General features: G+C 40.0%; 1 protein-coding gene across 5 annotated transcripts in view; it reads right to left on the bottom strand.

Annotated features, from left to right (window-relative positions):
- The window catches only part of LOC144092837 (thyroid hormone receptor alpha-B), a 72054-nt gene that overhangs the window by 3652 nt on the left and 45458 nt on the right, over positions 1-22944 (bottom strand). For 2 of the 5 annotated variants that reach the window (XM_077625961.1, XM_077625964.1), the window contains exons 3-8: positions 13922-14227; positions 7195-7256; positions 4360-4463; positions 3661-3808; positions 3385-3590; positions 1754-1900 (exon numbers count right to left, since the gene is read on the bottom strand). In XM_077625961.1, coding sequence (XP_077482087.1) covers positions 1754-1900; positions 3385-3590; positions 3661-3808; positions 4360-4463; positions 7195-7256; positions 13922-13977 — 723 coding nt within the window. In that variant the 5' untranslated portion in view covers positions 13978-14227. Of the gene's footprint in view, positions 1-1753; positions 1901-3384; positions 3591-3660; positions 3809-4359; positions 4464-7194; positions 7257-9682; positions 9920-13921; positions 14228-22944 lie in introns of those variants that run through there. The other 3 variants (XM_077625965.1, XM_077625959.1, XM_077625960.1) reach the window with 3 other exon arrangements.

Raw genomic sequence — 22944 nt, 5'->3', positions numbered from 1 at the left:
ATGAGCCCTGAAAATAACACTGATAAAGATGAAATTTCCATGATGGATGCACACTACACCCCCTTAATATTCATCTCCTGACTATGCAATTAATTCCCCTTAATGAGCGTCTCTTATTACGCCGACTTAACGTATCGTGTACATTTGTTCCCACTGCACCAGCTTCAATCCACACGACGGATATACTAAATTGAGCAAGTGGAAAGCAAATGATGAATCAAGTGGCATTCATTTGAATTAAAGATAGCCACTGTTACTATGATGCTCTCTCAAAATGAATAAAATATGTGCAACACGAGCGCACACATTTTAATCGACCATCTTTGCCGAATACTAATGCTGGTCGTAATTAATAATCTTAAAGAATATCGATGTAATCTATTTTACAATGACACTTTAATTGAGAGTTAAGAAAGTTTAAACAAAGGGTTCTGAAATGTTCCTGTCGTGCTGTGCATAGCAAATACATTATTCACATTTAAATTTATTGGATAAACTTTTTGACTGCCATTGATGGCTTTAGGCTGTTAAATATGCATGACTGGCAAAATAGCAGACTTCCTGTCTCTTATTAATCATGGCTTCTGGAAATTATTTGGAGAGTCTAATCATGATGGATATCTTTAAAATAAAAATAGTTTAAGGTGACTTCAGGGGCTGAATTTTCAAAAGACTCCAAGAAATGACAAACAACTTTAAAATGTCATTTTAATCAAAAATTGTTGACCTTCTGTTTTTGTTTGTTCCCATGTTTTTTTTATGATGGACATTCCCACTAAGTTTTAAGTTGTCAAATGAAACTGGAGTCGGGGGGCTATGAATTTTCAAGACATGCAAAGTACCCCCTGGAAATGATTTACATGGCTTTAAAGTCCCACTATTACCTCAGGGAGTACTTTAATGAATTTGATAGATAGGATTTCATTCAACCAAAAGCCGTAGTCCCTTTCTTTGAAAAATAAAAGAAAAATACACAAAACTAAGTTTTAATCTCATTTCGCTGTTAACCAGGAAGTGAGCGGAAGTGACCTTGGATGGTAAAATCTCCCTGAATCATCTTCTTACGGGACTTACTTCCTCTTTTGACCCACTTTTAATTTTGTTATCCGATATGTCTCACGATAAAATCAACAAGTCTCGACTACTGTTTTCGATTAAGTCAGAATCTGCCGTTTGAACTATCCAGGGGCAAACCGTAACATTAATTAGCATATTTTTGGGACTATAAGTCGCACCTGAGTACATATTGCAGGTACACGGTCGATTGGTCGCCAGTCTTTTGGTCGCCGATCTTTTGGTCGCCCGGAAGGTTATTGATAATTACCATTTAAATCGTTGCTCAAATTCCCTAAATACAAACTGCAAATGACTATTTAGTCATACTTAATGCCCTATTAATTATTAGGCTGAAGAAAAGCTCCAAATTTCCTGGACTTTTATTGCTTTTTGTTGGAGAACTTGTTAAGACCCTGACTTACGTAGCTTCTTAAAGGGACAATGCATGTACATACAAACTCTTATACACTCACACGTCGGCTCAGTGAAACTGCTCATGGCCATTGTTGGCTTTTATTGATGCGTAGACCGTGTTGTTTTATCTTGTTTTGTGGCCGGTCTTTTGGTCGCCCGTTGTCGCGGTCCGGGCGACCAAAAGACCGGCGACCAAAAGACGGCGACCAAAAGACCGGTGACCAATTGACCGCACACGCATGTTGCACCAGCCAAAAATACACAATAATAATAATTTACTCACCTCTGAGAACATGTGCAGTTTTTTGGCAAAGTCGACCACTCGCGTGATGGCCGGAGTGATGATCTTGGTGAACTCGCTGAAGGCCTCCAAGTCAACTTTGTCGCCGTCCGATGTGGGCGCCACTGGCGATTGACCGATTTTGTCCGGCTGGTGGAACAAATAAAGTGTTAAGTGGATGTTGGGTTGTGTAATTACAACATTGCATAGCAATGTGAAGAATGAACGTCCTTTGTAAGTAGCGCTGTAAGAGTTAATAGACTACCGTATTTTCACGACTATAAGGCGCACCGCATTATAAGGCGCACCCTCAATGAATGACACATTTTAATTTTTTTTCCATATATAAAGCACACTGGATTATAAGGCGTCCTGTCTATTTTGGAGAAAATTTTAGGCTTTTAAGTGCGCCTTATAGTCGTGAAAATACGGTAATCAATAAATCATTGGTGATCAAATTAATCAACTATATTCATAGTTGATTAATTACTTGTTGAATTTGAAATTGTTCAAATCCTCTTTTTTTCTGAAATGTTAAATTGTTCCTTCTTGATGAGTCTAAAAATATTTTTCTCGACTTAATTGAATTTAAAAACATTGTTAAAAACAATAAAACAAACATGGGGAAAATGAAGTTATTCTCCAATGTATTTTTCTGAAGAAATTATTCATCAAAATAATAAATTAAATTAAAAAGAAAATAAGTAACTTCATTATTATTGTTGATGGTGAACAGTATTATTCTTGAGTGTTAATAATGTTTTTAAATAAATGTTAATTTTTTTGGATTGCCCCCCAAAATTATTTGGCATCATGTATTTAAAAAAATGAAAATTAGTCAGATCAAAAATGAAAAGAAACTTTTAAAATTGAATTTTCTAAAATAAATATTCTCCTTATTTACTTAAAGATTTTCAATTTCATTAAAAAAGTAGGAAAACCAGTCAAACCTTTCAAGCACTCAAAAGATATTTGCAAATATAAGCTTTTGCTTTGGAAAAAAATGATATACAGCACAATTACTGAATTCAAAAGTAGTCATAAAAATAAATGTTTTGAGCTCCTAAGCCTATTCCAACTAAAATGGAAAGCTTTGTATTGATCATAAAAACATTTGTGGCGAGACTGGTTCTGAAAGATAAACAAAAAGGCTCAAACTTTGCTAATTGTTCCTAATAAAGTATTGATTGATGACTGTTTCTTATAAAGTGGTGTTCATTGACGCAAGGGATTATGCAAAAAGAAAAAAAATGTGTACTCAATAAGTAAAACAAAACTCAATTGTAAAAAAAAAATATAGTAAATCATTTAATGAATTTATCCCTATGTGGCCTCTCTCGCACCACACCCGTGCACGTCCTTCTAGTCGCCTAGCAACCACCTTCCACAATACCTGCAACCCAGCCCTCAGCGAACACAGGCCAACCCCTAAAAAAAACGAGTGGAATCCCGCAACGGAACGTCGGGAAAGCACGGCGAATCTCCGTTAAACCGGAGGATTTAGCGAGGGAGAAAGAAGAGTGCGATAAGACTAAAGCAAAAGCAGGAAAACAGGAGAGGAATTAGCAGCCCGGAAAAAGGATTAGCGTGAAGAAATCCGGCCGAGACTGCAATACCCTGAGTTGGATTCTCACCAGGAATTTGCGCTTCTGCTTCCACTGGGAGCCCTGAGCGTTGGTGTGGCGGTGGGCTTCCGTCACCATGTGGATCAGCTCCCACTCCGACCCGCTGGGCTCCGGCCGGTTCTGGAGCGTCTTGACCATTTCCTCCTTCTTGCGGCGCTCGCGGTTTTCCTCGATCAGGCGCCGCTTGGCCACCCGTTTGGAGTCGTCCAGGACCACTACGGAGGAAGACCACGTTTTTTGTCTTTGCGCCGAGGCCGAATTTCACCAGCGTACGACGGGACTTACGGTCCATGGCCATTCCGACGGCGATGCATTTCTTGAAGCGGCACAGCTGACACTGGTTGCGCGTGATCTTGTCGATGATGCAGCAGCCTTCGTACTTGCACGAGTAGGCGGGGTGCAGGTTCTTCTGGATGGTTCGGCGGAAGAAACCCTACAGTTCCACAAAACATACCCGATTAAAAAAAATTGTAGGTTTACTGAGATGCATGAATCTTTTGCTGCAATTCACGCTGTTAGACCTCCCGATCAAACCGGACTGGACCTCTATCGCCGTCAATGGTAGTGAAACATGATCACTCAATGTTATATTTAAAATGGATCAGTGATTGCGAAAGAGTTAAGGACTACAAATAACAAAATAATCCAGAGGTATATTACAAAAAAATGCATACTGTACTATCCTGTGTACAAAGGCATTATAAATCTATCTGTTCAACTACAAAGGTACGACTTAACATCCATGATAAAAAATAATAATAATTAAATATGACTAGATGTACTGAAGAAAATGTGGTTTAGATACTTGTTAATCTCAGAAAATACTGACTAAAAATAATCTGAATGCTTTTAAATACTTGAAATATGTATAGTTGTATTGAAATACTGCCTAATGTGTGTCAAGGCTGCTTACATTATAAATCTCATGGCCATTTACAATGTTCAAATGTACCAAATGTTGTTGCTTAGTGTATGTTTGCGTACCTTGCAGCCCTCACAGGTAATGCATCGGTAGTGGTACCCCGTAGCCTTGTCGCCACACACCACGCACGGCTCATCCTTCTCCAGGTAGCTGGGGATGTACCCTGCTGCACAAATGTGAAAATCCCTCAAATGCGTCCAAATCTCAGTCAAGTGAACATAATTAACTCCAGTCCATTAGGTGGCAGTCATGTCTGCTACTATTGATCTCAATCCTTATCACCAAGAATGCATTTTCCGCTATTTAGGAAGAGACTTGCATTTATTTTTTGCTCCGTTTAAACCTTTGTATGGCACTTGTTCAACTCATTAGCTTACATTGATGGCGCTAGACGACCAATCTATATTAACTGGGAGTGTTTAAATGAATTGGACATCTAGCGCCCTCAATGGGATTGAAATATTGAGCAATCACAGCCAGTCCTCCCAGTTTAAATGAATTGGAGGTCTCGTGTTACCATTGACGGGCAATGAGTTATTAGTAAATATTCTATAAGCAAAATAAAAAAATAATTTATTTCAATTGAAAGGGGGAAACAGCAAGTATTTGTATTGATTAAATTATTCTCTTTTTTTAAATAGCTTAAATAAAAAAAGTGCAATTATTCTCTTGATTTAAAATGTCTGAACTTTGTAATTATATTAAAAATCTGAATTTTAAATATTATTTTGTCTATAGAAATATTATCCTATTTGTGCATGCCTTAACCCGTGTCCTCCTGTTTTTATTCAGATATTTCCTAAGAACAACAAATTTCTAATGCCTTGTTTCCATTAACAAAAACAAAAATATCGATTCTTTATGAAAATAAATGATGTCCACGTAGTTGGATGTCAAGTTTTATATAGTCACTTGCTCTTCAAAGGGTTAATACAGAATGTGGGGAAAAATAAGCGCCGTGAAACATGGATTGAAGCTCCAGAAAACACAAACAAATGAACGAGAACATGATGTGATGGATAGGGAAATTGCTGATACAACACAGAGAAAGAAAATTGCGCCCTCAGGGAAGAGAACATTCGAGTAATAATAATCACAAACAAAGTCGAGGAGAAGAGGACGCGAAAGAGGCGCCAGTTAAGACAACAAAGATTTGAGATCATCATAGAAAGGTCAGGAAAAAAGAAGAAAATGTCCAGCTAAGGCGCCAGCGTATGCTTTCGTAAAACTGGAATACTCCCGTGAAGCTTAACAGCCTTCAGCAAATATGTCCGTGATAGAGCGAAGCTGCCTCGATCGGAGGTGAATCAAGGTTAGAAACTTTCCCAGCATGCCTAGAGGCACTTTTACTATGAGCTCCAAGACTACAAATGAGGTTTTAACAGGACAAAAGATGTTTTTTTCTATCTCAAAAAGGTCAATCCAAAGGCACTTTGCCAGGTAGAATAAAATGAGCCTTAGTACTCGGGTGAAAGTATAGCCGCAAGAGTGTGAGGATTCTTAAGTTCGCGTAAGAACACTCCGTCATGGTTGTTTTTTTCCGATGACATGACATAGTTGTCAACCTCGGCCAATTGCTTCCCTTATTAATGATTACAATTCCCCTTATTAAGTAATAATATACACAACACGGCGCATATTTACTCACATAGGGCGAACTTAAAAGTCTAACATTTTCCCCAAAGTGGACGGGGCGCCCAATCAGTCGGTGCGCCTTTTGTATGCACTAAATTCATGATTCTGTAGATGTCGCTGTAAGACGCTGACAGCTTGACTGTTTGGGTACATTGCTTACTGACGCGCTATATTTACATAGTGAAAAGGGGGAAGTGACTGACGCCATACGCATATCATGCTAAAAGCATGACAACATTAGCAATCGATGATGGCGTCTGCTACCAGTGACGATCCGGATTAGAGCCGAAATGGGGAAGACGAGATCGGTTTTACAAAAAAAACCCAATATTTTTTTCCCGTACAAAGTTGTTATATGGCGTACACAATTTGAAATGATCAAAAAACGTATGGGAAAAGTTTATAAGTTGACAGGTATGACATGTTCAGGGGGGGAGGGGTGAAGTTTTCCGTCCTTAAGGTTAAATACACATCAGCGCTTTTCATCCACTGAAGGCTCCAGAAAACACGTCAAATCAGAAATTGGAATCATGTGAGCTAGCAAGTATATGTGCCAAAGTAACATGGAGAAGTAAACAATGACTTTAAGAATAATTCTAGAACATTATAAACCGAAAGAAATGTATTTGTGGGAAAGAACGAATCCCTAGGATAATGGAAAAGGCCACAAGTGATCCTCAAATGTCAGTCTGTCCTTTCAGGCGTGACTTCCAGCGACAATAAAAGAGATCCCTATTGAATTTCATATGATCAACTCAATTTAGTTTTTGAGAGTGAATTCTTACCACCATTAGAAATGGTCGCTTTTTCGCGAAAAGGTAGACTTTTGTTTCTTGAGATCTTTGGGGAATTACTCATAATGGACAGCCTTTCTAAGCTTTATGAGAAATGGAACCTGGTTTTATGGCCTCAATTTACCACAAAATGGATAGACCTGCAAAACTGATGAAAAACAATTGCGTAATAGTCTTTTTACAGCATAATAGGAGACTTTGTCTTGTTCATCAAGGCTTTCTGAGACTTTTTATGGGTTTGATCATGGCATAGCTGTTAAGTTGCTATGTAGAACTGGCTTTAAACATTAGAGACATTAGAAGAACGCCTGGAAATGACTGTGAATTTAAGTAAACCGCTCGAAAGCAACGTTGCTGACTTCCTGTCTCTCTTCGGGTATGATTTCTTGAGGTCTAGCCATCATAGACAAGTTCACCAAATATCACAAAGTTGGCCAAAATGACTTTAGATTAAAGTTCTCAACTCACCCGTCATACTCTTAACCGAACATTGACTGTTCTTCCTCTTCCTCTTCGGGCCATTGAGCCACCTGGGAAACAATGGAAGAAAGACAACAGGTTAAATTGTGACAGTAGCGTCAGATTTCAGCATCAATTTCCAGCAAATGTTAACAAGGACAACACTGCGGGAACCCAACTAAAAGGATCCCCCGCGTTAGCAGCGAACACGAGACGCCCGTCAAGTTCAGAGGTAAATTCCGCCAGAGAGGAAAAGGTGATGGATGGAGTGCAGATGGAAGTGGGGGAGGCGGGTAGTTGTGGGGCAAAGTGTTTGTGAGAAAAGTCTCGAAGGAGGTTCAGGGAGTGCCAGAGATGGAAGTGATTCCAAATCCCCTGAGTCGCTTTCCTTTCACAATCTGCTGTCTTGCCATCATTGCAAGGTCATTTAATAGAGGCCCAGTAGTGAGGGAAGAAAATCCCGTTTTCAAATGGAAATGTAGGGGAAATGGTTCCACGTTTCACTATTTAAGTCAAAAAAAATTTGTAAACAACTTATTTTTACTGTCTTTGGAGTTTTAGTTTTCACGTTTTATGCAAAATAGGTTTTTTTTTTTCCTTGAATTTCATTCATAGACATCAAAATTAATGTTGTTGAAATTTTATTTTGTTAAGTCTAATTTGTGCGCATATAAGCCGTACCCATGATTCATTCTTTTTCTGTTCTTGTTACAAATACGGCTTATATGCGAGAAAATATGGTAATTAACAATAACACTCCGTAGTTGTAATAATGCTACTTTTTCTTTACTTTTAATTCATCGTGTTTAACAAATTTTCTCCGAATGCTCATATTTCAGGGCCATTGATGCCACTAGACATCCAATCCATTTGTTACTTTGACATACAACAGCTAAATATGAGCTCTAACATGTTTGGCCAACAAGTGGCGCATTATAGCGCTTCTTGTTGGCCAAACATGCCATCGTATTATCGCGCGCGAAAACACGACGTCATCGCCGGCCTCGTTTTAGCGTTTTTACAAGGACGTAAAGCCTCCGACAGCATGGAAGGCCAAAATAGTGACGGGAGAAATACAAACATGGCCTGCTTGCCAAGCCAGGGCTTAACATTGCTGGCACGGTGGGAGAAAAACACTTCAAAACAGACGGCACCTTTGACCTATTTATTTATTTTAAACATGTAGATAAACATGATCAGAACCACTCTCTTGCTACCTTTTTGCCAATTCCTTAGCTGTCAAATAGTTTAGTTTTAATTGAGTATGCTTATGTAAACATTTTGTTCTTAAGTCAAATGAGTTTTTCCCCCAGTTTCTATTATTTTGAATATTTGCATGAAAATTATACATAAGTAAACATATGTACTACTTTTTACTTTAATACTTTTGACTCAAATGTGCGGAAACGCAAACGATTTTATTGATCATATTGAGTCATTCTGCTTTTTCTATTTATTTAAATATTTTTTCAATACTTTTCAGTTTTATGACTTTTAACCTGCTTTCCTAGATTATTTTTCTATTAATCAAATCAGTTAGACAAAAAATGACTCTGAAAGAATGTTTAAAAAAATACTCAAAAGAAAAAAGAAAATGCTACAAAAATACTACAATACTAAAAGTGGGAAAAATTCCACATGCAGGGGAAAAACCCAAAATAAAACACAGAAAAATGACAAAAACTAAAAAAGCAAAGTACGGCAGTGTGAGATTTTGCAATACTTAAAAAAATGGTAATATTATTCATAAAAATAAACAAAAAAAAGCAATCAAAACAAATCAGAAAACAAGAAAAACACTCAAAATAACAAGAAACAGATGTAACTCCCTGCAAAATTACATTAAAAAACTGTTTTTATTTGGAAGTGACTGCAATGGTTCTGTATGAATACCATTATCTATATATAACAATTTTGTTAAATAATATAAATCCCTAGCTCCTAGCGACCTAAGACCATTAACACCCACATTGACACTGTCAACAAGTGTAACGTTAACCACGACAGTCAGCGGAGCACTTTTGAAGTTTTCCGGCATGCCAAGTGTGTGCAGAAACCTGTTTATACACCTCAAGAGCTTAAACACACTGAAAACCGAGACGACGAGCGATGACGGGCGTTAACCGCACCCCCATGGTGTCCTTGAGCGACCGGCCGTCACGTGACACCACCACGGCGTTTAGGGTCTCCTCTTTTTCCCGTGTGCTGACCTTTAATATTTTTGCTCTGTTTTGGTGCACTCGGCGTCTTTTGGGGAACTCAAAACGTTGTTTGTTTGCGCGTTAAAGTCTCGGACGCGGACGTGAGCGGAATGCGCCCCCGTCGCAAATGGGGTCAAGGCTATGCCGATGCATTTTCGATACCTCTGTCACGTGTTTTTGCTCGGGAACCTGAACTAATCTTGCACAAGTGAACTCAAAGTGTACATCCACGGACACACAAACGCCCCTAGGCTCGCACACACACACAGACGAAAGTGCACGTTTGTAATTCTGACCTGGTGACGCAGAGTGATGATAAAAGATGCATGTTAAAAGAAAAGAAATGAAAATAAAAATAAAAACAAAAAATCAATCCGACGTCTCGGTCGAAGTGCTGAAAGCCAAACGGCGGATCCAGTCTAAATTTAACTTGCTCACCAAATGCCTCCCTATGCGGCTTCATAATAAGCCCCGCCCATCCCAATTTCCCATTGGCCCACGCTGGTATCCCTCCACCTGTGGAACGAGGTGCGACTTGTTTTAGTCGACGGTAATAAAATTGTCGCTTTGGAGAGATTGTAAACCCTTGACTGCTATTGGAGGCACTAAACGCCCAATCCATAATAAGAATTATCATTAAATTATGCTGTTCAGGTCTTTTAAACTTTATTTCTTTACATGTATTGAATTTAAAAAGGAATTACATACCAGTCAACCTCGGCCAATTGCTCCCCTAAATAATCTCGAGCTAAAACCCAAGATTTGTTGTTCCCCGTTTTTACAATAATAATGATTGATGTTTCCCTTATTAAGCGATAAAAAAAACATACAACGTAAACTTAAAAGTATAAATATTCACTGACAGCTTGACTGTCTGGGTACATTGCTTGCTGACACGCTATATTTATATAGTGAAAAGGCAGACGTGTAAAATGTTAGCAGTGGACCACATGTGTCAAAGTGGCGGCCCGGGGGCCAAATCTGGCCCGCCGCATCATTTTGTGTGGCCCGGGAAAGTAAGTCATGAGTGCCAACTTTCTGTTTTAGGATCAAATTAAAATGAAGAGTATAGATGTATATTACATTTCCTGATTTTACCCCTTTTAAATCAATAATTGTAATTTTGTAATCATTTTTTTCAGTTTTTTTAGTTCAAAAATCATTTTGTAAAATGTAAAAAAAATAAAAATAAAAAAAACCTAAAACAAACATTGTTTTAGATCTATAAAAAACTGAATATTCAAGGCTTTTAATCCATTTATAAAAAAATATCTAAATATTATATCTAAAATGGTCCGGCCCACATGAAATTGAGTTGACTTAACGCGGCCCGCGAACCAACCCGAGTCTGACACCCCTGCAGTGGACGATGACGTTTTCGTCTGCTACCAGTGACCGAGACGATCCGAAATGGGTAAAACGAAATCGGTTTAACAAAAAAAACGTACTTAAAAAATCCCGTACAAAAGTTGTTATAAAAGTTGGCGGAAGCATGAAGTTATCTACTTTTGCCGGTCACACAAAATGATGTGTTGGGCTGGATCTCTTGTTTTTAGATAGAAACTGAGCTAGGCAGTGTTTGGCCTGGCAGGAAATGGGTTAAAATAAAGGCAGGATTCAGCTCCGACCATGATAAACAAAATATAAGAGCAACAAAGAATTCATTATTTTGAAAAAATCACGCGACTGTGCCTAATAAGAACTGAGGCTTTTTTCTTCAACGTTCATTGCCTGAAAAGTAAAACAAATTAAGATTGTGACTCACATGTGACCCTTAATGTTGATGCACGTGTGTGTGTGAGATCCAAGATGTACATCCAAGTATAAAGATGCCTTGTATGACTAATACTGAATACATTTTATCACTGGGGATGACTAAAAACAACAACACTAAACCACTGTTTCATCAAAAGTTAAGAAACTGAAATAAGGAGGATATTGTCTCACTTCCAAGTTGACTTTTTAAACTTAAATGACTTTGTCCAATCCATTTAACATTGAAGGATTGACAGCCAATGAACATTTGTGGAGGCAGCATTTTACGGGGCTGAAAACACAAAAGTCCCAAAACTTTCCAGAATGGAAATTTCTTCAACGCTTCAAACCGAACATCTGAGAAGGCAAAATGGAGTTTTGGCGGTAGGTTACTCGCGGGTTGCCAGAAACAAAAAGACACTCACTTAAAACCATTCATTTTCCGAACCGCTTATCCTAACAAGGAGGGTGCTAGAGCCTATGCCAACCAATTACATGCACCAGGTGGGGGAACACCCTGAATCGGTGGCCAGCCAATCGCAGGACACAAGGAGACGGACAACCATTCACGCTCACACTCATACCTAGGGGCAATTTATTGTGTTCAACCAGGCTACCCTACACATTTTTGGGATGTCGGAGGAAACTGGAGCACCAGGAGAAAACCCAAATAACCTGCAAACTCCACAAAGTGAGAACTCACCTGGAATCGAACCCTCGACCCCAGAACTGTGAGTCCAACGTGCTAACCTACTATTTCACCAGTCCTCCACCGCAAAATCGGCCCAAATGTGATCAACCCGCCCACCCAGAGTCTTTGAATGAAGCCCATTGGGGCAGAATTTCGCCCAATCTGGCACACTCTGAAACAGTAACAGAAGGGTAATGGCAAAGCACAATTTAACTCCAACTGATTTTATAATTAACGTACACTACGGGGGGGATCATTCACTGCTCCCCCTCCAATTGAAACCCTTCAACAACCCTTAGACACCTCGGGACGAATTACAGACGGCCAATCCGTCGGGTTCCTTCGCCTCCATTCAAGCCTGGCAGAGTGAATGGCACTCACGGGCCCGACTGGATATTCGAGCCCCCCCGGGGGCACAAAGTGGCCCTGATGTAATCAGTCACACAATCCACACGCAACAATGCTTATTGGCGCGCCGCGACAGGACATCCTCGCGGGAAGGAAAATCTAAAGCTTGTTTACACAAGTACAACTGCGAGCGCGTATTCATCGGCAAACACGGGCGAGGTGAGGGACGACGAGGTTTGATCGCGCTTTATCAAATGCGACAGCCGGTGTAAATGCGATTCACGTCTCTCTGGTGGAAATCAAAGGTTCCGCTAACGCAATGCGGCGGAAGCGCTGGGTCAAGAGCTGAACGTGTTCTCTTTCCATATTCAAGGTCAAGGTATTTAGGGCAGAATGGTACAAGGTAGCAAATCAATCAAAGGCCTTTAAATCAAATCAATCTTTGGAATATCGGCAAATATCGTGTACATGTCTAATAAATCCATTTCGGATTGTCCTGAGATTTCCAATTTCCAAACTTAAGTTATATGAGCCAAATGATTGATCTGTCCAAATATACATATATCTCCACATAGACAGAAACAGTTTTAACTAGTTCTACAATGTCTTTTTCTGTGTCTGTATGTTCTTGCTTCTTTCAACAAAGTGAATTTCCCCGAGTACAGGATGAATAAAAATGAATTTAATCTAATCTAAAACAAAATGGTCTAAATAATTGAATGCCAATGTAAAAATAAGTGATACATTTTAAAATATATCTACTTATGAGTGTCAACCTGATCCAATGCTATTAGTCATATATATGCACGTCAAGTTATAAATCGAATTTCATGTTCAAGTTAAATTAGGATCAGATCTGTGTGGATACAAATAGAGTCAAGTAACATATCATCGCAGTCAGGACATGTGGTGCAATGGGTTCAGATAAAAACTGCATGCTGTTTTGAAAGATCTTGGCTGACTTCCATTTCTTGAGACCATTTTGTGGGTCTACTCATGGTAGGTATACCCACCAAATTTCATGTAACGATGTTGAACTGTCTCCAGGAGGGCCCCAAAAAAAATTTAACACAGAAAAATCTCTAGAAATGGCTTGCTTTAATGCAATGTGGAGAAACTTGCTGTCTGTTTTGGGTCTGTTTTTTTTAGACGTTTTTTGTGGGTCTACTCATGGTTGACATTACCCCCATATTTTATGTCGCTATTAGCAACAGGCTTGGGGGATCCATTTAAAAAGTGTGCACTGAAGCATAAAAACGACCAAATGATCAGGCCTGCAGTGTTTTTGTACACTTTTGGCAAAAAAACAGACCAGAAAAAAGGATTACCCATCATGCTCTTAACTGAGCACTTGCCAGATCTACGAAGAGAGCGGATATCTGGCTATGAATCAAGGAATGTTGTTTTGCGTTTTATGTGACTATAAAATAATTATGTTTACAGAAAGACTACATGTACATTGTTAGCTTGGAACTGGACAACTCCCAAATTGGCAGAATGGGATGAAAAACACCTACGTGGGAAGTCGTGTAAAACTACGTGAAGAAAACAATCTCCTTGGCAGAGCTAACAGGTGTTAAAACAAAAGCCTCCACACCCTTTTAAATACACGGAAGCACGTTTCTATTTGCACGCTACTTCGGAACTTGGCGCTTTCCATCAAAGCGCTTTATAATTGATCGCGGCACGTCGTGTTTCTTTGCTTTTTGACCAGCCCGACCAGTCCCGTGCGTCAACTCACCGTTTCTCTTCGCCCTCGAGTGGGTTAGGCTCTTGCTCCTTGGGCATGTGTTCCATTCACCTCAATTCCATCCAGCAGCCAATCACGAGAGACTGAGGCAAGCCCCGCCCTCGGATGCACGCTTGTCATTCGCCGATCGGGATGGGTCGTTCGCCGGAAGAGGGCAGGGGCAAACGCCCCGCGGTGGGCGAGGGGGTGGGCCGTCGAGTCCCCCTCGCGGCGACCTTGGAGGTTCAAGGGTGACCTTGGAGGTGGGAGGGGTTGATGGTCAGCCTTGGTGGGGAAGAGGAGGAGGAGCCACACGATCTGGATGATGACAAAACACAAAAAAATTAATAATAGTACAAAATGTGAATGTGGAATTGCAAATATGCACTGGAAGTATGTTGCACACACAAACACACAAAATAAACAAACAGGCATTTCAAACTGATCGAATATTTTATTAAAATTTCAAACAATTAAAAAATATACTTAAAAAATAATTTGTATATTGAAAAAGTTTAACAAAAATGTAAATCTTATTATATATTTATATATATTATTAAATTATTATTATTATATATTCAAAAAGTGATATTTTAATTCAATTTAGAAAAAATGTTTAAAATTAAATAAGTATTTATTTTCTCTAGAATTCAAACAAATATTTCAAGTATTAATTTTCTCCATACAATTTAAAAAATAAATAACATTATTACAGTTTTTCTCCCTTTTCAAAGTGAATACAGCTAGTTGTTGCTAAATGGCATCCACATCTTTCAAAATTTGTTTTGATGGGCCACTACATCTACTTCTCTTTCTATCTGCGTTACTTTGAGTTGGCGCTTGTTTGTTCGCTCCATAACAATCGGCCACTTATCGCAGCGGGAGAGCGACAGGATGGGAGACAGATGGCACCTTTGTTCCCGCCGGCGAGTGAAAGAAATTCCCGCGGCGTACTAGACGGGCGAATATGCCTCGTGCGTATTGGCTTAAGTGAGAATAAGATAGTCAGTCGGTGTTGGCACAGCGGGCACTCTGGACATTTACTCATTCTACACTTGAACGCAATTTATTTTGAGCCTAGCTACAAATAAATTTAATCCAATAGCCATAAAGCATCACTCTCCAAGGAACAAATCTGTGTTATCAAGCCATCATGTCTTGTTTTATGTCAGAGTATTTTTCTTGGCTACACTGGATTCAGATAACAGGGATGTTGGATTTTTTTTCCAACTTGGAATGGACGTCTAACCCTGTTATTGGCTCTATGAAAATGTATATTTTGATTGATTTAGCTTTGTATCAATTTAAAATTTCTTTATAATTATTTAAAAATGATGAATATTAACTTTTAGTTGTATTTAGAATCAGTGGCGGTCCGTGCATTTTCTCGTAGCGCCTCCAACGGGTAAAATCCACTTCCTAGCAGCATTTAATGATTAAATACAGCGATGAACGTCAATGGCGTACCGGCAAACATTGCCCGAAAATGGGGTAAAATCCAGCCGAAAACAGCATTTATTGATTAAATACAAATACTGGAGCTTTTTAGACATCAGAACCGGGCCCGGAGTATAATTTCCCCGGGAAAAAGACAGCGATGAACGTCGATACATACATATACGTCCATACGCGAAATGGCAAAAATTGCACTAAAAATCCACTTCCTAGCAGCATTTAGTGATTAAATACAAACACTGGAGCTTTTCAGATATCAGAACTTGGCCCACAATTGAAATATTATTTAGGAATATAGCCATATTTTACTCACCAAAAATCCTTTTTAACTGTACACAATATCCATCCTCCTTTCTTTCTTCCTTCTTTTCTATCGCCATCGAAGCTAATGCTTAAAGTCGAGCCTGTCCTGTCGTATTTCTGGCATAGTCCGTCTTGAAAATGGCTTTAAATCAACACAACAATATATTTGCTTGTGCAGCTCGCTCCAAATACAGTTTGGTAGCTCTGGCTAATGACTAGCCTCATAGTTGGTGAAAGCGATGACGTATCCCTACGCCTGTGACAAGGCAAAGACGTATCCATGCGCCTGCGACAATGCATTGTGGTGTTGCCAACTCAAAATCTGATTGGTTAAAGCAACAGTCTTATCGACGCTTGTTTAAAGCGGCAGAGCCTGCAGAACTGATTGTGAAGGCCTTGAGGCAGATTTCTGACCCGGGCAACAAATAATGGCTGAAATGTGATTAGTTAAATGCTTCAATATGAAAACACACATCTGGAAGCAGTGCAACCAGGGGGAAAGCAATGAAAGGAAGCTAACAGACAATTTGGAATTATTTAATAAGTCTTGATGGACAAAATATAATATATGATTCAGATATTTCTTAGGCCAGCAGAGAAGGCCTTGAAGGCCCTGACGGCCCACCACTGTTTAGAATAATCATTACTAATATTCAGGCTTTTTTATCACCCAAAAATAGTCACTGGCCCTATTATTATTACAATTATTGTTATTTGCATGTAGGTACAGGCGTATGTGCTTGTAAAGTTAATAATACTCGTCTCTTCCAAGGCGCGGGGAAAATGTTGCGAAGGTGAAATGAAGATGAAAAGATGGAGGCCACGGAGGCAAAAGTTGAAAAGGCCAATGGCGGCCAAATCAGTGAAGAGATTTAAGGCCCGCAGATGTTTTTCTGCTCATCTTCATTTGAACGTGCACGGTGGATTTCCGCATGTCGTCATATTTAATGAAGATAAATGCTTTGACCACATCTGTTCACCATATAATATCATAGTGCAGTGACAGACTAATTATGATGGAAATTAACCATACTTTTATTTTTAAGTGAGAAAAAAGCTAGTGTTGTGATGCACCCAAAAAGAATAGCATTCAATCAACACAAACTGCGGCCCCCTTTTGTCTTTTAAATATAAAATATAAGAAACTGCAGCAGCCTTCACTTTTAATTGCCTACGCTGACATACATTCTTAAAATACTACATAATTACTGCCAATGAGATAATTGTGGGAATGACATTTTGATTGCAAATCCATGCAGAGGATTGGCTCGCATTGAATCATGTTTTATTGCCTTTGGCAGCGATAGATGTCCAATCCGTCGAATTGCAATGACACAGAGAATATAGGAAAAAGTATTGGGAGTCAGACAGTCAAGAAAACGTTGATTAATTAATTTGAATTATTGGGACACCAACATAAAGTTGTGAAAAAGTGAACAAAAGTATTGGGATTTTAACAGGAAGTTTTGAAATTGTGTTTGGATATAAACTAAAGGATTGGAAAATAGGGTAAAAGTACTGGGAGACCAATCTGAAATCTGTGGGCAAAGGTAATTGGACAACAACAAAAAAAATTGATAAAAGTATTATAACACCAATAAAAGTCAAGAAAATTTAACCAAAATTGTTGGGGGACCAATCGGAAGTCATAAATTGAATGAATGCATGATTGTTATTCATTTTAATACATTAATAACTCATTTTCCTATTATTTTTTAACATGTGTTTCTCACCTTTCATACAAAATTGGTCATTTGATCATTTAAGGGTTTAGCTGGTCATTTTTAGGACAGTGGAACTAATCAGAAAATTTACATATAAAGTACTGCTCTACTTACGAAAAATCCAAGTGACAAAGTGACAAGTTCTGGAACCATTTACATTTGTAAGTAGAGGTACCACTGTATATTTTTCAAGTTCTGGAAACATTTACTTTTGTAAGTAGAGGTACCAATGTATATTATTTCTTTCTGCTGTTGTTGCAAAATCAATATCTGTTCTTGCTGACTCAAAATTAAAATTTCTCCTTTAGATACCCCATTTTTCTTATGTTTTTTCCCCTTCATTCCTTGCACGTATACATGTCGCTCCCTGAACTTTTCCCTCATGCTCTGTTTGCGCCAACGTTGTTTGCATGTGTACAGTGAGGCCCGACCCGGGCCAGCTGAGGCCAGGCGAGGTAGAACATTCTATACGGAGCGCGGAAAACAGGTCAGCCGGCGTCCTGTCGCCGCGCCGAATTCTTTTTGGGGTCGTTTGTCTTCTCGGGTCGCTGGCAGCGAAGATGCCGCTCGTAAATATATAAGGGCCATGGGGGCAACTCTTTGCCTATGCTAGCACTTGAAAACGAGAGCGGGTGACAGTTTTAAGAGCGCCGCATCATCAAAACATTCAAAGAAATGAAAGACGGTTGGCAGTAGATTTAGAGCAAATTTAGAGTGTCTGGAGGGATTGCAAGGGGATGTTTTGTCTGTGATTGGGTCACTTCCAATTGGTTTTGGGTGACTGCCTGTTGCTTTTGGGGCATTTAGTATGCATCAAGTTTTGTTGCTTTTAGAGCAATTCCGAATCCCTTACTGTTGCAATCAGATAAATTCTAGGTGATTTGGGGAAAATTTACACATCCCCTTTCTGTTGATAAAAGGCATTTTGGACTTTTTATGGAGAGGTCTTGCAGCCGCAGTGGTCAGGACCACTGCGAACCCCGTTTATTAGGTTGCATGATCAACAAGCACATTTGAAAACAGAGAAGGTGTGGAGCGGGTGGTCCTACAGTCACACAAGTCTCAAATTACAGTGAGGTAAATGATCTGCCCAAAGCTCAGCTAGTTTCAACTCTAACATAAATAAATTAACCTGTTAAACACAATAACTAAAACTCAAGCACCATGAATCATTCCCAGAAAATTTCCCCTAAAATTGCGCTTTCAAGTTCAACGACGGTTCGGTTCGAAACGACGAGCAAATCAGTTTACATTTACGTGGACTTTAGCATTTAAATATGTTTGCACCTTGCACATGTGCATTTCAGTTCACAGTTTCCAGAAGGAGTTGGAAGTCGGGGATTGGGAATGTAAATATATGAGCATTTATGATGGAAAAAGCAGCAAAATTGCCTCCGTTGCTGTCCACGCCTGCACTGCTTTCTTTCCCGAGGCAGCTCCATTATACCTGGCAGACCCTCTAATAGCAGACGCGGGATGACGGAAAACTGTCAACGTGCGGTCAAAGGGGGCGGGACTACAGATGTGTTGTCACATTCTCGTGTTATGGAAACACGTAGCTAAAACGCCGCACAGGGAATGAATGCAGCACTTAATCTGGTCTGGAGATGCACTGACTGATGCAATTACATTTCAGGTCAACGTAAAGTTTGCAGTTCGAATGTAAAATTCCCCGTTTTGCGCTTTAAAACCGTCGTGACTGTTCCTTTAAGGGAGCACGACCCAACATGAATGGTGACGCATGGCAAGACACACACACATACGCAGCTCACATCGCCTCGCGGTACCCCCTCAAGTGTTTCCATTCATCCCCAAGTCTCTGCCACCTCTGTAATGAGCAATAAAAAAGGTACTGTAAAAAAAAAAAGCGAACACCGCACTCAGCAGCGATCTGGCTAGATGCCCCCCCCTCCTGAACCGCTCACCCAGGGGGGACGCTAAAGCCTGGTGAGGCCCCCAAACGCCTCCTCAGCCATACAGCCTATAATCCCAATCTTTTTCCTGAGCGGATGCAGAAGAATCTATGAAAGATGAGAAGGTGTTGCGGGAAAAGGAGGGATGTTTGCGTGTAGGCGTCCACAAAGGTGGAGGCGATGGACTGGAAGGTGATTTTCTTGGCAGAGACTCTGGCTGGGGCACCCTTGGGCCTGGGGCCCCGATTTTTTCCCCCTCCACCCCCAGACCGGATCTTCGAGAGCGTGTGTGGTCCTGGATCTGATTAGTCTTCATCTCACCCACGCATTCACTTATATATGCAAACACACACTGTACATGTGCCTCAGCTATGCAAGAGAACAACACGGTCGTCACCCCCCCAAGAGACCCCCTTGTGTCAGAACAGATCAAGAACGTTTCAGTCTGTGGACTGGAGACTAAGAGGAGCACTGATATTAAACAGAAGAAGAAGTCGTTTTCACATTCCACAACGCTGCGCACGTGACTGAATCCCCACGGGCGTGATTCAACATCATGCAACACTTCTGATAGACTGCGGCATGGATGACTTGATGCCAGAGATGGATGAGAAAGGTCAGAGACAAATATCAAGGTTAATTTCAGAAGGTGCAGGTTCGGAGGGAACGTGGCAGATCAAATGTGAGGGCAGATGATTGAGGGTGTGGGGGTAAAGGTCTAAGGTGAAGATTAAAAGGTGCGGTGGAAAGTTGAGAATCAGGAAGTAGAGTAGGTCAGAGAGTCAGAGTGAGGTCCAGAGTTGAGGAGAAGATTCAAGTTCAAAGTTGGTTCGATGGTTGAGAGCCAAGGTGGAGGTCCAATGTAAAACTTCAGGGGGAAGACAGATGGGTAAACTCTTGGTTAAGCAATTGAGGGTGATCTTAAGATTCAAGGTATGTCATGTTTACAGTGACAGATCAACATTCACTGTAAATCTTAAGGGAAAAAAACTCCTGGGTGAAGATCCAAGGTTAAAGGCTTCTGAGTAGAGATTCAGGGTGAAAGTTCGGGTTGAAAGGGTGCAAGGTTCAAGGGTGCGAAACTAGGGTTAGGATTTCATTTTAAAAATTCAGAGCTATAGTCTCCACAGAATGAGATTAGGGTGAAGGTTCAAAGGTTTCCCAGTTCTTACGTCAAGTTGATGTTGAAAGCAAAGGTCAAGGATTGAAATCCATTAACAATTAACAACCCCTAGAGAGAACATCAAAAGCAAAGTTTGATGGTAAAGTTAGCCAGCGTAAAAAGGTACGGCACATAATGAATGATTGAATTGAACATTAGAGGTAAGGAGTAGTGCTAGTTTTTAGGTTAACAATCCCACGTTCATCCACTTCACCCCTTTTCAAAGCTTCAACTATGTCCATAGGAGCGATGTTCTGTTGCCATGGAGATAATTGAGCACTTGACAGAAAGTCAACAGCAGACCCTGTGATTACACACAGCCGCACGCACGCCTCCACCATGCAATCCGAGCACCCAACCAGGACAATAAGTCAGCCGTGAAGGCGGCCATGTTGGCGCAGACAGGATAACAGCCAAATATTTCCAAATCGGGTTAGGATTTGGAAAACCGACAAATACGGAAAGTGGACACCAAGATACATGGAGGAAAATGAAGTAAATTCTACTACTACTTTGCTACTTTCTCAAATTCTGCTGAGGGTTAATTGGAACTTTTCCCAATTCATTCGATCTTTAGAAACTGTTCATAATTCCCTACACCCTTTGCCAATGTCTTAAAACGGTTGATACGGTCTATGAATAAATCCCCCCACATTTAGCTTGATGACCTATGGAACACTTCATAATTCCTTGTTACCTTCTCACTTTCTTCTGAAACTGTTCATAATTCACTCCAGCTTTTAAAGATGGCTAATTGTAACTCTTCTAAAATCGCCCCACATTCTGTTTAACGGTATTTGAAAGTGTTTATACATCCCTTCACTTTCTGCTTACTTATATTTGGAACTATTCATAATTCATTTCACCTTCTTCCTACAAAAACAATGAATTGTGGCACGAGTCCCATACATCATTTTTATTATTGAAAAGGACCCAGGAAAGGTTTTTCTTGGATATTTAAAACCCAAACAGGGTGGCCACATTAATGCCAAATGACCTCACTTGTTTATTTGTATGGTTTACAAGTTATAGGTCATTTGACTGGTGAAAAAAAGGGTTCAAAACCTATCTATTTCTTGCTCAGTTTTACGGTACTGGTAGACTACAGAATGTCCCCTTTGTCTAGATGACTGATTTTCTTTGTTTATTTACATCTGATCATTAGTGGTCCGTACAAATGAACTGGTCTAGCTTTATGGCTTCTTAGCAGTGTGCAGGCGTGGACTTGGGAAAGGTCAGAGGGTTTCATTCACTGAGGCCACGTGAGGTTCCGCCAGGCCCGAGGTATGCTAAATATTTACCAACGACTTTGACCCCCGTGCATTACATGTGCACTCTACGCTAAGTATGTACGGCATGCGTACATGAATGTATACAACAAGGGAATATAGAACACTACTTGGCATTCACCTCACCATCTGTGTTGCTGTTGTGAGGAGCATGTATACGCTTTCGCTTCTCTATATCACGCTCACAGTCCAGTGGACCGACCGGCTCGCTATTCCCACTTCGAGGGTCACTGCGAGGCTTGTCTTCATAAAAAAGTCAGTGGATTAAAAAAAAAAAGCACATCCATTAGCATGACAAATTTATACAAAGCCAAGCACTTACGTTGGCCTGACAACTGTCAATGAAAAGGCAAAAAAAAAAAAATATGCCACTGTGGAATATATTGAGGGAGCAAAAATCCAGGAAATATGTGATCGCATTTTTGCGGTGATGTGAGCTAAACTGACGTGTACCAATGCTTTATCCATGAGGAACACCACATACCTCCAGAACTGGATTTATATGACATACATTCGTCTTCACAAAGACAAGTTGTGTAACTAGAAGCGCATAAAAACAAAAGATGCCGTGACAGCGACACTTTCCGCCCAATGACAAGCACAGATCGGCTTTGGGCTACGTGACATTGGATATGGCGGACACGCCCGTGCGTCCTGTCGGCACAGCCGTCCTAGCCGCGATGTTCAAAGAAGAGTCATTAATCATCGAAGGTGACATCAATAGTTAACGACTAGTGTGGTGGTATGCGGAGCCACAGGATCTAGCGACTAGTCTGCGTGGGAGCTTAACTCAATTGTGTTAAGAACTTACAATTAGAATGCAGCTTGCTAGTTTTTTTTCCCCCCGGAGCAACAACACTAGATGTCAGTCCATTTGTAATGCAATAAAATCATATTACCCTGTACACAAGAAAACAGATAGAGATCATTTTATTTTGTCCTTTTGACGCAAGCTCAACTTGGTATGAAAATTTGATCAAGAAATTAGATTTTTTTTTAAATCAGAAAACTGATAAGAATTTGGATTTACTGCCTATCCTTAATCAAATTTCATTGCGTGATGCAATCAAATAATACAATTGCGCCCTTGATTTTGATGTAAAACTGCTTTAAAATACTAGGAGGTGTCTTATCATGCTCCATTTTTTAGCAAAACTGAAATACAACATTCATTCATTCATTTTCCATA

This window comes from Stigmatopora argus, chromosome 18, assembly GCF_051989625.1.
Source record: "Stigmatopora argus isolate UIUO_Sarg chromosome 18, RoL_Sarg_1.0, whole genome shotgun sequence".
NCBI classification, from domain to species: domain Eukaryota; kingdom Metazoa; phylum Chordata; class Actinopteri; order Syngnathiformes; family Syngnathidae; genus Stigmatopora; species Stigmatopora argus.
Note: the sequence above shows the minus strand (reverse complement) of the source record. Positions and strands in the feature narration are given on the sequence as shown.